The sequence below is a fragment of the Nerophis lumbriciformis genome, linkage group LG15 (assembly GCF_033978685.3).
Source record: "Nerophis lumbriciformis linkage group LG15, RoL_Nlum_v2.1, whole genome shotgun sequence".
NCBI classification, from domain to species: Eukaryota; Metazoa; Chordata; class Actinopteri; order Syngnathiformes; family Syngnathidae; genus Nerophis; species Nerophis lumbriciformis.
Genome location: NC_084562.2, coordinates 18,637,742 through 18,655,000, shown reverse-complemented (window position 1 = coordinate 18,655,000; position 17,259 = coordinate 18,637,742). Strand labels below are relative to the sequence as shown.

The 17,259-nt window shown below is 39.4% G+C and overlaps 1 protein-coding gene across 2 annotated transcripts in view; it reads left to right on the top strand.

Moving 5' to 3' along the window:
* Nucleotides 1-17,259, top strand: part of acsf3 (acyl-CoA synthetase family member 3) — a 145,876-nt gene that overhangs the window by 63,600 nt on the left and 65,017 nt on the right. The window contains exons 6-8 of one of the 2 annotated variants that reach the window (XM_061974771.1): nt 6,588-6,682; nt 12,088-12,214; nt 12,877-12,978. In XM_061974771.1, the coding sequence (XP_061830755.1) occupies nt 6,588-6,682; nt 12,088-12,214; nt 12,877-12,956 (302 nt within the window). In that variant the 3' untranslated portion in view covers nt 12,957-12,978. The remainder of the gene's footprint in view (nt 1-6,587; nt 6,683-12,087; nt 12,215-12,876; nt 12,979-17,259) is intronic. The other variant, XM_061974770.1, reaches the window with a different exon arrangement.

Genomic DNA, 17,259 nt, shown 5'->3' with positions numbered 1-17,259 from the left:
TCTAGTATGTATATATATATATATATATATATATATATATATATATATATATATATATATATATATATATATATATATATATATATATTTTTTTTTTTTTTTTTTTTTTTTTTCTATAATTTTTTTGAATTGATTAAGAATCAGGGGCAGCACGGTGGAAGAGGGGTTAGTGCATCTGCCTCACAATACGAAGGTCCTGAGTAGTCTTGGGTTCAATCCCGGGCTCGGGATCTTTCTGTGTGGAGTTTGCATGTTCTCCCCGTGACTGCGCGGGTTCCCTCCGGGTAGTCCGGTTTCCTCCCACTTCCAAAGACATGCACCTGGGGATAGGTTGATTGGCAACACTAAATTGGCCCTAGTGTGTGAATGTGAGTGTGAATGTTGTCTGTCTATCTGTGTTGGCCCTGCGATGAGGTGGCGACTTGTCCAGGGTGTACCCTGCCTTCCGCCGGATTGTAGCTGAGATAGGCTCCAGCGCCCCCCGCGACCCCGAAGGGAATAAGCGGTAGAAAATGAATGGATGGGATGGATTAAGAATCGTTACAAGTAAGAATCGCGATTCATTTGATAATCGATGTTTTTTACACCCCTACAAACCATGTCCCACCCTCCCATGAATATCATCAACACAAGTATGCAACATTATAACATTTGTAAGTCAGAAAAGAGGAAAATCCTCTTTACTGGTTAATGTCAAACAATAAGCTCTTCTTAAAACATAGAGCAAGTGTCACAGTATCCTCCTAGACAGTAAGTTACTTGACCGTGGTCCAAACAGCTGCATCAGCACTACATCCGAGCAGGCTGAGCTGACTGTTGGCAACTGAGACGAATGGCTTTCGGGTCATTGTATTTTCCGGACTCAGCAAACCATTTTGTGACCAGTTATGCCTTGCGGATGGAGGTTAATGCCATCCTGGAGGAGAGCACTCCCTCTGCGAGAGAAGCGCTTCATGATGATAACTGATGTTTATTGTATGCCACCGGGACACTAACAGTTTGTCGAATGCGGAACACAGGTCACAAGTTTATTTGGAGCACATTCTGTGTCTTACTGCACTCACTGGCAGTACAGTAATACATCAAAAAATGTATTGTCTTTCATTTTCAAATTGCACTTTTTTGGAAGTTTCATTCACAATTCTTAGGTAAGACAAGAACACAAACGATGTTTTTCTTTTATTGTATGCCATACTTGCCAACCTTGAGACCTCCGATTTCGGGAGATGGGGGGTGGGGGCTGGGGGCGTGGTCGGGGGTGGGGCGGGGGGCGTGGTTAAGATATATATATATATATATAAGAAATACTTGACTTTCAGTGAATTCTAGCTATATATATATATATATATATATATATATATATATATATATATATATATATAAATAAAATAAATACTTGAATTTCAGTGTTCATTTACAAACTACAACTCACAAACACTTTAGAGTTAGGCTCCACCATCAGAATGTGTACTTAAACTTATAAAGATCACATGGATATTATTCAGTGAGTTGATTCACCAAAACTAACCTGTTATACAGGAGGAAAAAGCACACAGGACGTTTCAATTGTTCACAGACTGGTCGCGCTCATCAGAATGACAAGCCACTTTCGGTCTGCAGGTGATAGCATTCAATTGGGAAGAAACGCCCTAATGCCCCCTACTGACCAATGTGAATACTGATAAATGTGTAATGACAGCTCCAAAAACGAATTCAAACCACAAAATAAAATAAATAAATCAACACAAAAATGTGACACATTATGGGTGGGTCACATATGCATGTACAGTAGATGGCAGTATTGTCCTGTTTAAAAGTGTCACAACATTGCTGTTTACGGCAGACAAACTGCTTTACGGTAGACACTGTTGTTGTGTGTTGTCAACACGTCACTCAGGTCCACCTGAATTTCGGGAGTTTTTCGGGAGAACATTTGTCCCGGGAGGTTTTCGGGAGAGGCGCTGAATTTCGGGAGTCTCCCGGAAAATCCGGGAGGGTTGGCAAGTATGTTGTATGCTTTCTAACTCATAAATAAACGTCAACAAAAGTCAGCTAAGAATAGAGCCAATGAAATTTGCTCTAGTCTACCTACAAAGCGCTCTAAAACATCCACAAACCCCCATCAACATTATATGTGCATGCTGTAAAAGTATATACAGTTGTGGTCAAAAGTTTACATACATTTGTAAAGAACATAATGTCATGGCTGTCTTGAGTTTGGAGAGTGATTGGAGCACATACTTGTTGGTCACAAAAACATTCTTGAAGTCTGGTTATTTTATGAATTTATTTTGGGTCTACTGAAAATGTGAGCAAATCTGCCGGGTCAAAAGTATACATACAGCAATGTTAATATTTGGCAAGTTTCACTGCAATAAGGCGCTTTTGGTAGCCATCCACAAGCTTCTGGTTGAATATCTGACCACTCCTCTTGACACAATTGGTGCAGTTCAGCTAAATGTGTTGGTTTTCTGACATGGACTTGTTTCTTCAGCATTGTCCACACGTTTAAGTCAGGACTTTGGGAAGGCCATTCTAAAACCTTAATTCTAGCCTGATTTAGCCATTTCTTTACCACTTCTGACGTGTGTTTGGGGTCATTGTCCTGTTGGGACACCCAACTCCGCCCAAGACCCAACCTCCGGGCTGATGATTTTAGGTTGTCATGAAGATTTTGGAGGTTATCACTCTTTGTCATTGTCCCATTTACTCTCTGTAAGGCACCAGTTCCATTGGCAGCAAAACAGGCCCAGAGCATAATACTACCACCACCATGCTTGACGGTAGGAATTGGTGTTCCTGGGATTAAAGGCCTCACCTTGTCTCCTCCAAACATATTGCTGAGTATTGTGGCCAAACAGCTCAATTTTTGTTTCATCTGACCACAGAACTTTCCTCCAGAAGGTCTTATCTTTGTCCATGTGTTGTCAGATGAAACAAAAATGTAGTACAAAACAGGCTTAAATCTTCCTGCAAAAAGCAGATACGAGCAAAAATCTAACTCTGCAATGGAATAGATCCTTATACTTTCAAAAAAAGATTTGTTGAGTGATATAAAGGATTTTCTGTCGGTCGCGTTCCCAGACATATCGAACTATTGTGCTCCAGAATTCATTCTACACGACAAGACTTGGGAAACTTGGAAAAGCATGGAGGTCTACAACTTATTTGTGTGTGGCGAGGTCAAAGAAATTGGTATCAAAAACCTCCCGTAAAAATATTTATCGTTTTTGCTCGGGTACGGTTGCATTTTATGATTAAACTTTGCGTCTACTGATGTTTGTTGCAGTTATACACGCCGTTTACGAGTTGGGTGCTTTTACCCGTCTTTATCAAAACATACCTATGGATGTCAACATTGTGTATGTGCTGAAAGCTTCATATATGATTGCTGCCTTTGGTCAAAGCTTAACTCTTTTAGGTTTTGCTCACATATGCTTTTTTTAATTTAGACACCCCGAGTTGGTGCTTTTTGAAACATTCGTAGCAAACATGTGTTTGAGAAATACAAATAATATCAAGGTAATACTTAAATGGGAAATAATGACCGTTAAAAGTATATCAAGCAAACCTTTAACGAAGTGATCACTGCAAACTCATGCATTCTTTGACTCTGCTCCCTTGGACTGGAGTGTGAGCTGCTTTTCTCGTTGTCGTTTCCACAAATCTTGCACTTTTCCGCCCTTTTTGATAACCTCTCAAGGAACTCTGAAGAAACGTTTATCCTTTTCGCGTTTTGAACAGTTCGTACAACCGAAAACAACACAAGCATAGGGCATTTTTACTTCGAGAAAGGCTAAATGGCGCCTAGTACCCATTGAAAACGGAGCTAGGTTGACCACCACCAGTATTGATTGGGCGGGACGTGAGCCGGTCGTGTCGTCAGTAACATCCCAGTTTCTAAGTGCAAACAACAAACATAGTAAAACAATCACTTACTGTACAATGTCTGCTTTCACTGGGATGCCGACTGGTGGGATGTTCATATCTTCCCGTTTGGATGAAGGATTAATAATAATCTTTGGAAAGGGTTGAAAAAAAATAAAAGTCCTGCAAACGAGCATCTTTTCATGTCTTTTTCGCCATCTCCGGGTCTAAGTTGGTTGAACTCTGAAGAAAAGTTTATCCTTTTCGCATTTTGAACAGTTCGTACAGCCGATAACAACACAAGCATAGGGCATTTTTACTTCGAGAAAGGCTAAATGGCGCCTAGTACCCATTGAAAACGGAGCTAGGTTGACCACCACCAGTATTGATTGGGCGGGACGTGAGCCGGTCGTGTCGTCAGTAACATCCCAGTTTCGAAGTGCAAACAACAAACATAGTAAAACAATCACTTACTGTACAATGTCTGCTTTCACTGGGATGCCGACTGGTGGGATGTTCATATCTTCCCGTTTGGATGAAGGATTAATAATAATCTTTGGAAAGGGTTGAAAAAAAATAAAAGTCCCGCAAACGAGCATCTTTTCATGTCTTTCTCGCCATCTCCGGGTCTAAGTTGGTTGAACTCTGAAGAAAAGTTTATCCTTTTCGCGTTTTGAACAGTTCGTACAGCCGAAAACAACACAAGCATAGGGCATTTTTTCTTCGAGAAAGGCTAAATGGCGCCTAGTACCCATTGAAAACGGAGCTAGCTTGACCACCACCAGTATTGATTGGGCGGTCGTGTCGTCAGTAACATCCCAGTTTCTAAGTGCAAACAACAAACATAGTAAAACAATCACTTACTATACAATGTCTGCTTTCACTGGGATGCCGAATGGTGGGATGTTCATATCTTCCCGTTTAGATAAAGAATTAATAATCTTTGGAAAGGGTTGGGGCTTCACGGTGGCAGAGGGGTTAGTGCATCTGCCTCACAATACGAAGGTCCTGAGTAGTCTTGGGTTCAATCCCGGGCTCGGGATCTTTCTGTGTGGAGTTTGCATGTTCTCCCCGTGACTGCGTGGGTTCCCTCCGGGTACTCCGGCTTCCTCCCACTTCCAAAGACATGCACCTGGGGATAAGTTGATTGGCAACACTAAATTGGCCCTAGTGTGTGGATGTGAGTGTGAATGTTGTCTGTCTATCTGTGTTGGCTCTGCGATGAGGTGGCGACTTGTCCAGGGTGTACCCCGCCGTCCGCCCGATTGTAGCTGAGATAGGCTCCAGCGCCACCCGCGACCCCAAAGGGAATAAGCGGTAGAAAATGGATGGATGGATGGATGGAAAGGGTTGAAAAAAAATAAAAGTCCCGCAAACGAGCATCTTTTCATGTCTTTCTCGCCATCTCCGGGTCTAAGTTGGTTGAACTCTGAAGAAAAGTTTATCCTTTTCGCGTTTTGAACAGTTCGTACAGCCGAAAACAACACAAGCATAGGGCATTTTTTCTTCGAGAAAGGCTAAATGGCGCCTAGTACCCATTGAAAACGAAGCTAGCTTGACCACCACCAGTATTGATTGGGCGGTCGTGTCGTCAGTAACATCCCAGTTTCTAAGTGCAAACAACAAACATAGTAAAACAATCACTTACTGTACAATGTCTGCTTTCACTGGGATGCCGACTGGTGGTATGTTTATATCTTCCCGTTTAGATGAAGAATTAATCATCTTTGGAAAGGGTTGAAAAAAAAAAAGTCCCGCAAACAAGCATCTTTTCATGTCTTTCTCGCCATCTCCGGGTCTAAGTTGGTTGAACTCTGAAGAAAAGTTTATCCTTTTCGCGTTTTGAACAGTTCGTACAGCCGAAAACAACACAAGCAAAGGGCATTTTTACTTCGAGAAAGGCTAAATGGCGCCTAGTACCCATTGAAAACGGAGCTAGCTTGACCACCACCAGTATTGATTGGGCGGGACGTGAGCCGGTCGTGTCGTCAGTAACATCCCAGTTTCTAAGTGCAAACAACGAACATAGTAAAACAATCACTTACTGTACAATGTCTGCTTTCACTGGGATGTTTATATCTTCCCGTTTAGATGAAGAATTAATAATAATCTTTGGAAAGGGTTGAAAAAAAATAAAAGTGCCGCAAACGAGCATCTTTTCATGTCTTTCTCGCCATCTCCGGGTCTAAGTTGGTTGTCAAAGTTGATCACCTTCTCAGTTTATGTCCACAACCTTCTACTATCCAGGTGATAGGCATGATTTTTAATCTAGAATTAACTTTTACCAACTCAGCGCTCTGTGATCACGGCACCTCTAAAAATAGTTTGTCTGCTTTAGCACTTATAATAACAATATCGGTAATACTTGGTTATTATTCAGGTCACAAGATGTAAATATAGTATTTTTGGTGCTTTTTGAGTTCTTTTTTCGAGGAATTTATGGGCTGAATAGTGTACTCCCATTAGCTGCTTTGTTAGCCACCTCATACTTGTCATATTTTCGAATTAGAATGCATTAGAAAAAAGAAAGATGCGTGTTCATGTCTTACATAAAGATTATGAATGATACGCAATGTTCCAAAAAAAGTGCAGTTCCCCTTTAATTTTGGAATGCATGGAAAAATTCAAATGAATGATAATGACTGTAATTAATAATCAGAGGATCAAAAAAATCCAACTAAATCTGACTTTTGTTCTCTGTATGTGTGTGTGTGTGACAGGAGCTGTTGGGTCGCCACTGCCAAGTGTGGAAGTGCGGATTGTGATGAATAACACAAACACCACAATTGTTGAGGGAAACCACAGAAAGACGCAGGTAGGCACGTAAATGTTTAATAATGAATAAAGCAAACTATGTTCTGGACCAAAAGTCACTCCATATTCTCTACATATCTAAGTTACTGTGCTAAAATGTGGGGAAATAAAAGTACTGTTCATCCACTATCAAAATTGTGGCTTTTGAAAAAAACACTAAAATTATATGGTTCGCCAACCGAAAAGTTTGTATAGTGAAACAGAGTTCCCAATTAGAATCAATGTAAACTTTATTAATTGGTTCGAGCCTCGACAAAAGGCCCTATTTTAATAAAAAAAAAACACTTTGAAGACACTATAACATGTATATATATATATATAGATATAGATATAGATATATATAAATATATATATATGTGTGTGTGTGTGTGTGTGTGTGTGTGTGTGTGTGTGTGTGTGTGTGTGTGTGTGTGTGTGTGTGTGTGTGTGTGTGTGTGTGTGTATATATGTATATATATATACAGTATATATGTATATGTGTGTATATACAGTATATATATACTGTATATATATATTTATATATATATATATATATATATATATATATATATATATATATACACACATTTTGCAGGAAAACCTGCAAAACAGGCTTGTAGGGATGATATAGCCACTGTGTTTTTTCTTGACCTAACATATATTCCGCTCTACTATATACATAAATATATATATATACATATATATATACATTTTGCAGGAAAACCTGCAAAACAGGCTTGTAGGGATGATATAGCCACTGTGTTTTTTTCCTGACCTAACATATATTCCGCTCTACTATATACATATATATATATATATATATATATGTCTTAATAAGGTTATCCAAAAAATAGTGCTCGATACCGTAGTAGAGGGCAATATATGTATGTGTGGGGAAAAAAAATCACAAGACTATTTCATCTCTACAGGCCTGTTTCATGAGGGGGGGTTCCCTCAATCATCAGGAGATTTTAATGGAAGCATTCACATACCATGGTTTATATAGGGCACAGAGTGGGTGGGTACAGGCTGGTGTAGGGGCGTGGTGATTGGCTCATGTGTTACCTAGGAGGTGTTTCCGTCTGTGGTGGCATGCTGTTACAATTTCGCTGCGCTTGTTGAGGGATGACAGGTCTGGACGGTAAATAATAAACAGTTTCTCTTTCAAGCATAGGTTGCATCTTTTATTGCCACTATTGTAAGGTGTGCTGGATGCAAGAATTTGCCATGTTATTGAATATTCAACATTATTGTCTTTGAGGTCCCAAATGTGTTTGCTGAGTTCTGTGGTATTCCGCAGGTTTTGGTTCCTGAAAGAAGCCTTGTGATTGTTCCATCTGGTTTTGAATTCTCCCTCGGTTAATCTTACATATGTGTCGGATGTGTTAATGTCCTTGCGTGTTACCTTAGATTGGTAGACAACTGATGTTTGTAAGCACCCCCCATTGAGAGGGCAATCAGGTTTCTTTCGACAGTTGCAGTCTTTGTTGGTTTTGGAGTCGCTCTGTCCGGGGGCCGGCGGCTCATTTGCAATTGTTTTGTTGTGGTTTGAGATAATTTGTCGTATATTGTTCATACAGCTGTAGCTCAATTTAATGTTGTTCTTGTTGAATACTTTTCTTAGGGTGTTGTCTTTGGGAAAGTGTTTGTCAATCAGATTGAGGAATTTGTGTCCAATGTTAGTTGAGACGTTTTTGCTGTATGGGGGGTTGTACCAGATGATGTCGTTTCGTTTTCTGTTCTTTTTTGGCTGGTTTCCTGGCGTGGGTTCATAGGTGAGGGTGAAATTGTATCCGCTTTCATCAAGGGCTTTTTGGTACGGGGGGGTTGCTTGGTCAAATTCAGCTTTGCTAGATGACAGCATCGATGGCCTTTTATTAATTCCGGTAGGAGCAGCGAGAATACCAAGAAGCGCATATGCCAAATTTTCAAAGAGAACGGCCTACGGATCACGATTGAAGCCAACAAGCAAACCGTCAACTTCCTTGACGTCACTTTCAACCTGAGAAATAACAGCTACCAACCATTCACGAAACCCAACACAACACTCCAATACGTGCACCATGACAGCAACCACCCACCCACCACCACGAAAAGAATACCTACCGGAATTAATAAAAGGCTATCGATGCTGTCATCTAGCAAAGCTGAATTTGACCAAGCAACCCCCCCGTACCAAAAAGCCCTTGATGAAAGCGGATACAATTTCACCCTCACCTATGAACCCACGCCAGGAAACCAGCCAAAAAAGAACAGAAAACGAAACGACATCATCTGGTACAACCCCCCATACAGCAAAAACGTCTCAACTAACATTGGACACAAATTCCTCAATCTGATTGACAAACACTTTCCCAAAGACAACACCCTAAGAAAAGTATTCAACAAGAACAACATTAAATTGAGCTACAGCTGTATGAACAATATACGACAAATTATCTCAAACCACAACAAAACAATTGCAAATGAGCCGCCGGCCCCCGGACAGAGCGACTCCAAAACCGACAAAGACTGCAACTGTCGAAAGAAACCTGATTGCCCTCTCAACGGGGGGTGCTTACAAACATCAGTTGTCTACCAATCTAATGTAACACGCAAGGACATTAACACATCCGACACATATGTAGGATTAACCGAGGGAGAATTCAAAACCAGATGGAACAATCACAAGGCTTCTTTCAGGAACCAAAACCTGCGGAATACCACAGAACTCAGCAAACACATTTGGGACCTCAAAGACAATAATGTTGAATATTCAATAACATGGCAAATTCTTGCATCCAGCACACCTTACAATAGTGGCAATAAAAGATGCAACCTATGCTTGAAAGAGAAACTGTTTATTATTTACCGTCCAGACCTGTCATCCCTCAACAAGCGCAGCGAAATTGTAACAGCATGCCGCCACAGACGGAAACACCTCCTAGGTAACACATGAGCCAATCACCACGCCCCTACACCAGCCTGTACCCACCCACTCTGTGCCCTATATAAACCATGGTATGTGAATGCTTCCATTAAAATCTCCTGATGATTGAGGGAACCCCCCCTCATGAAACAGGCCTGTAGAGATGAAATAGTCTTGTGATTTTTTTTTCCCACCCATACATATATATATATATATATATATATATATATATATATATATATATATATATATATATATATATATATATATATATATATATATATATAAAACCTACATAACAAGTGGGTAATAGCTCAACAATCTCTTTTTTATACAAACAACATAACAGCAGCAAGTTTACCTTCTTCGTGCTATAAATTGAGTACAAGAAGTAAAAACCTGTCAGAAATTGCTCTGAACGGTGAGGTGAAGGATTAAATAAGCTCTGCTTCTTCCTACTCCTTATCAGATATGTTGTCATGACAAACTGTGAATATGTGATGTACCATTTTGTAATGTGTACATGTTCGAAATAGACTAACATCATTACTAATGTTATATTTTACAATGTTTATTACTGTGGTTGTAGTTTTCTCTGGTGTACAACTACTGGGAAAGCTGATATGTTTGCATAATTACAGGTGAAACTCAAAAAACTTGAATATCATGCAAAAGTTAATTCATGCCAGCAAGTCAGCCAAAGTGAGATATGTCAAACCTTATAATTCTGATATTTTTCCATTTAAGGTTTTCATAAGCTATTAGCCATATATATCAAAATTATATCAGTTGAAAGTTTGAAATATCTTGAGTTGCATGTTATCAGGCCATTGTCAGGCCAATTCAACATCCTTCAAATAGGCTTGATGAAACCATTTAAAACAGGGTTGCTGCATGCAGTACTCCTGCCAAACCGCAGGGGGAAACAGTGAAGCATATGTGTCACAATGAAGCAGCAGTGGGTGAGTAGAAGAAGATGGCACTATCAACCCTGAAAAAAATCAAATAAATCGCAAAAATCTGACTTTTGACAGCGACTGAACAACAAAGTATGATTGTATTGAAATTGTTGACTTTGTGATGTCTTTTGTTTTCGTGGTTGTGTTGTTTTTAGCTGTTTAACTCTGGCGATCAAAACTGGTTAAATACATGTAACCCTGAATTTGACTAGCAGAGGGTGATGAAGCTACACCTTAAGTTTAATTGTGTTAAACCACATGCGTGCAATGTTTGCTGTGTGGATTAACATTCGATTTTATTTGTGTAACATACACAATGGACATTATTTATGTAATGGACGCTATACTTGTTTAATGTTTATATTGTTAGTCTTATAAACCTAAATAAAAGAAGACGCATAAAGAAATAAAACTGAGAGAAAAAATAATTCAAAAGAAGGAACATCAACCATAAACAAAATGTAGCTTTTGTTTTGTCATAACGGGGGGATCGCAGCTTGCTGCGAGATTTGTTCTCCCAGGATGCAAACAAACTATTCCGGACAGGACTTGAAGGTAGGAACATATTTAATAATCTATTAACCCTACACATCAGAAAAGACAGGAACCAAAACAAAAGGAAAGCGTGCCGTTCACACGAGAAGCTAAAGAACAAAAAAACTTAACGCAGGAAACATAGACGCTAGCACTTAGCAAGAACTATGGACATAGAGAAACTGTATCAAACTGTGGCATGAAACAACTAACACTTACGTGGACACGGCATGAATCGAACAACTAGCATAAACTTGTAATCGGACATGAAAACGAGCAGCATGAACTATGGTATCGCATAAAACAGGCAATGACGCCAGGACGACTGACTGGCAAAGACAGGTTTAAATAATGTGCTCTTGATTAGAGCAGGTGCGTGTCCCGAACACCAGAGGCAGGTGAAACTAATAAGTCGCCATGGCAACTAAAACAAACAAGGGTGCACAAAAACAGGAACTATGGAGTCTAAAACTAACAGAACATAACAAAAACATGATCCGGACTACGGATCATGACATGTTTCTTCATGCTGTTAACTATCTGTCCATCTGCACACACTGGAAATGAGTAGCCACGGCAGAATAAATAATTTATTGACAGTGCAGTGTGAAAGCTGATGTGTACACACAGTCTCAAAAAAAACAACCTGCTGAGGCACTTTGTAAAGAAAGATCCACATTTTGATGTCCGGCCCCTGAGACGATTGAGCTCTTGAAACAGCGGCTCTCTGCATTATGTAGTTGAATAGCCCTGGTCTATGTCATATTTTAGTTCCACCTTGTAAATCTAATTGCTTGACTAAACGAACCTTTGCACGATATTCAAATATTTCCAGTTTCACTTGTATATAGCAATATTATAATTATACAGCAGTAATAAAAATATCTATCCCTCCATGAAGTTATACCCCAGTATCAATTAAAGCTGTTACTACCTTTGTAAGGGCAACACATTAAGTGTGTGTCGCTTAGTTGTCCAAAAGATGATTAATGTATATGGCTCCATTTTCTCCTCTCAATGTCAAAGATAAGGCCAGGTCTAGAGGGGAAGGAAGGCGAGCTCCTGGTCCGTGGTCCATCTGTCTTTAAGGAGTACTGGAACAAACCTCAAGAGACCAAAGAGTCTTTTACTGATGACGGCTGGTTCAAAACAGGTACCAAGCACTTCTATTTCTGCCTTCCTCCATGTTTTAAATGTGTTTTATGCTCAAACATACACACAGTCCCTTGACGGGAGTGAATTCCCAGACTAACTGCATTAGTTGTAATGTCAGTAGGGATTCATATCTGCAGTTGAATGATTTTAGACACTTAAAAAAAAAAACGGGAATTTGTGTGTGCAGATGCGCTACTGTTAAATGGACTGTGCATTTAGTGCTTTCTCTCCAAAGTGGCTGTGACTGCTTTGAGTCTTGAGGAACTGAGTATTGCTTAGCTGGTCGTCTTCTGTGTTGGACTGGCATTAGGAGGCTTGAGTGTAAATGTGTATCAGTATACTGTGGGAAGCTTTCATCAGTCTCTGCCTGCAGCTGAGCAATTCTTCCTCTAACCCCGAAAGTCCCACTTTGCTGCAAAGCCACCGGGATGGCAGGGAGGGCAGAGGCAATCTTAGGATTGTCATGTAGATGACAGGAAAGAAGGAGCCGGAAGCAAAGAACTGGAAGATGAGCCCCGGAGTTGTGCTGATGGAGCAGGTTAGAAAGGTTTTGCAAGGACAAGGTGAGGAAGTGGAATGGATGGATGGAGCTGGAAAGCAGCAATGAAGAAGTGATGGAGAGAGGAGAGCAGAGCAAAATGTGTTTAATTGGCTTTGCAGCCTGGAAGGACAGAGATCCAGAGCACAGCACGCTGCTGTCACACTCCATTACAGCCACTGGCCACCAAATGAGAGCCTGAGAAATCAGCTCCCCACAGACTGGTCAGTACCTCAAGCAACACACACACACATACACTCACACACACAAAGTGTCAGGTGGACTCAAACACGGACCACCTCGAAAAGTTTTACAAATGTATGTCAGAGAAGCTAGTCACGCACAGAAAGATCATTAGGAATTCCAAAAAATGTTCAAACACTACAAAGCTGTTTAATAAAAGACTAATAAACAAAGAAGCTGACAATGACCGACAGAAACATATAGACCAGGGGTCGGCAACCCAAAACGTTGAAAGAGCCATATTGGACCAAAAATACAAAAAGAAAATCTGTCTGGAGCCACAAAAAATTAAAAGCCGTATATAAGTCTTTTAATGAAGGCGTAAGTATCTATATTAGCTATAATAGCCTACTGTGTCGCAGGCTGAAGCAAATCTTTGTTGACAGAAATATCGAAATGTAATATTCATTCTACACATTTTTACAACGTTAGTAAATCAGAGGCTACTCAGAAGGTGAGATAACTCCTGAAAATTTCTGGCTTTTAATGGTCAAAGGCAGGGGTGCTCACACTTTTTCTGCAGGCGAGCTACTTTTCAATTGATCAAGTCGTGGGGATCTACCTCATTCATATATATAATTTATATTTACTTATTTATGAAATATATGTTTTTGTTAACAAGTTAAAGGTGTTTAATGATAATGCAAGCATGTTTAACACATATAGTTAATATTGTTAATACATTAAAGGTGTTTAATGATAATACAAGTATGTTTAATACATATAGTTAATATTGTTAACAAGTTAAAGGTGTTTAAAGATAATGCAAGCATGTTTAACACATATAGTTAATATTGTTAATACATTAAAGGTGTTTAATGATAATACAAGTATGTTTAATACATATAGTTAATATTGTTAACAAGTTAAAGGTGTTTAAAGATAATGCAAGCATGTTTAACACATATAGTTAATATTGTTAACAAGTTAAAGGTGGTTAAAAATAATACAAGCATGTTTAACACAAATAGTTAATATTGTTAACAACTTAAAGGTGGTTAAAGATAATACAAGCATGTTTAACACATATAGTTAATATTGTTAACAAGTTAAAGGTGGTTAAAGATAATACAAGCATGTTTAACACATATAGTTAATATTGTTAACAAGTTAAAGGTGGTTAAAGATAATACAAGCATGTTTAACACATATAGATTCCTTTCTTTCATGAAGACAAGAATATAAGTTGGTGTATTACCTGATTGTGATGACTTGCATTGATTGGAATCAGACAGTGGTGCTGATAACGTCCGCATTTTCGAATGGAGGAGAAAAAAAGTCCTCCTTTCTGTCCAATACCACATGAAAGTGGTTGGTTTTTGGCATCTTATTTGTCCAGCTTCCGTACTCCTTTGTATACACTTTACAATAAATACATTGTCGGCAAACTCCGTAGCTTGCTAGCTTGTGCACGCCAGCTTTCTGAGACTCTTATTTTGGTAGCGCAGGCAGGATGAAGCAGAGCTTTTATTGTGCAACTGTGCAGTCGGTCTTTGGAGTTTTGACGACAGGTACGGCGCCAGAGTCTGTTGAAATAAAGTGTTTCTCGCCTTCCAGTCGGTAATTTGAATGAGCTGGCAGCAGCCAGCGTCATCTCAGAAGACCCTCGGGTGCCGTGAATGTCAATCAAGTGACGAAAGTGACGTCATAGTGAAGATTTATGATCGCTCATTTTTAGGACTATTGTTTTAATGCCTGGCTGGTGATCGACTGACACACCCTTCGAGATCGACCGGTAGATCGAGATCGACCGGTAGATCGCGATCGACGTAATGAGCACTCCTGGTCAAAGGTATAGATGTGTGTGTCCAAGTTAAAGGAAACCGTAGGCTGTCTTCTTTTCATAGATTTATTACAATCTTTGGCAAGCTAGGTAATGTTTCCTGTGGTCTGGAACAACATGGCGCACAAACACCTACCTGAAATGCAGTCAATATTTCATAAAGATAATGTGTCATGAGAGGTACAAAACTACGCACGCCACACAAGTCAATAACATCAACAAAGCTCACCTTTGTGCATTCACACACAGTATACAATGTTTGGTGGACAAGATGAGACAAAGAAGGAGTGTCATAAAACACATCCTTCTGTGGCAGCCTCAGAGAAAGTTGTACATTTAAACAAACTGCGGTGAGTTCAAGGGCCGCCAAAATTAATAGGACAAAACGGTGCCAGCTTTTTTGAAACATGTTGCAGGCACCAAATTCCAAATGAGCTAATATCAGTGAAGCATGTTTAATATAGACAGTGGGATTTTTAACAATTAGGAAGGTTTGTTTTTCATCCCGCAGAAACCATATTAAAACAAAAAATATATTTTTCCCCTAATCTTTTTCCTTTTTCATACATCTTTGAAAAAGCTCCAGTGTTAGGCCATTATGTTCGAAATATATATTTGTTGAGATTGTGAGTTTTTCCAGTGAAAAGTGAGCAAAATTTACACTAAACATGGCACACAAACAACTATCTGAAATGCAGCCAATATTACATATATATATTGTGTCATGAGACATGCAAAACTAAATTATATACAAAGAGGATAAAAGTAAAGGATATTAAATGAGCTCAAATATAGCTACAAATGAGGCATAATGATGCAATATGTACACAAAGCTAGCCTAAAAAGCATGTTAGCATTGATTATCTTGCAGTCATGCACAGACCAAATATGCCGGATTAGCACTCCAACAAGTCAATAACATCAAGAAAGCGCACATTTGTGCATTCACGCACAGCATAAAACGTTTGTTGGACAAAATGAGGCAAAGAGTGAAAGAATTTACATGTAAACAAACTGTTGCGTCACAGTCCACACTATAGTGAGTTCAAAGACCGCCGAAATTAGTAGGACAAAACGATGTTCACCAAATACTCTCATCAGTGTAGCACAGGGGTCGGCAACCCAAAATGTTGAAAGAGCCTTATTGGACCAAAGATACAAAAACAAATCTGTCTGGAGCCGCAAAAAATTAAAAGCCATATTACATACAGATAGTGTGTCATGAGATATAAATTGAATTAATATGACTTAAAGGAAACTAAATGACCTCAAATATAGCTACAAATGAGGCATATACTGTATATGCAATATGTACATATAGCTAGCCTAAATAGCATCTTAGCATCGATTAGCTCGCAGTCATGCAGTGACCAAATATGTCTGATTAGCACTCCACACAAGTCAATAACATCAACAAAACTCACCTTTGTGGATTCATGCACAACGTTAAAAGTTTGGTGGACAACATGAGACAGAAAAAGAAGTGGCATAAAACACGTCCTAGAAAGTCGCAGAAAGATATACATGTAAACAAACTAAGGTGAGTTCAAGGACTGCCAAAATTAGTAGGACAAAACGGCGCTCGCCAAATACTCTAATCAGTGAAGCATGTTTAATATAAACAGTGTGCTTTATAACAATTAGGGAGGTTTGTGTCATGTTTGTCCTCCTACAGAAACCATATTAAAACAAAAAATATATTTTTTTCCCCTCAACTTTTTCCATTTTTCATACATTTTTGAAAAAGCTCCAGAGAGCCACTAGGGCGGCGCTAAAGAGCCGCATGCGGCTCTAGAGCCGCGGGTTGCCGACCCCTGGTGTAGCATAAACACAAACATATTAAACAGTCCGGGGACCGGTACCGGTCCGTGGCGCATTTGCTACCGGGCCGCAGAGAAACATGAAATAATTTATAAACGACTTAACTTTTGCCTGTCCTACTAAACACACCAATAAGCCCTTTTATAAATGTACAATAAAACTCCTCATAGGAAGTTGCCATTTGTTATATTTGTTAGAACTTTGTGACATGATACAATGCACATTAGTGAACATATAAAATATAAATGTGACAGATTTTAGCCAAAGGCTGATTTCCATCTGCATCTCATTGCAAAGAAACAAGCCCAGGGCTCCCACTAATTCAGCGTTATAGTGAGTTGTATTTTTCATGCACTTATGTTTGCTGTATTTATCTGGCACAAGTGGAAAAACCGGTCCCTGAAATGTGTTGTGCAAAAAAGGTTGGGGACCACTGCTTGAGTGTTTTTAGAAATCTTGCAAAAATGTTGGCGTCTTCCAAGTTTTTTGAGCTGAACTCGCGGACGGTCAGTTGAAAAGCCCTGCTCTAAGATCATATGTTAGCCAGCACAAGTGCAAAAGTCAGAAATGTTAAGTGAGTGATCGCGTTTACTTTACGGCCTGACTGAACTTCAGAAATATTTGTTCGTATAGAGAAATAATAATTTAAAAAAAATCT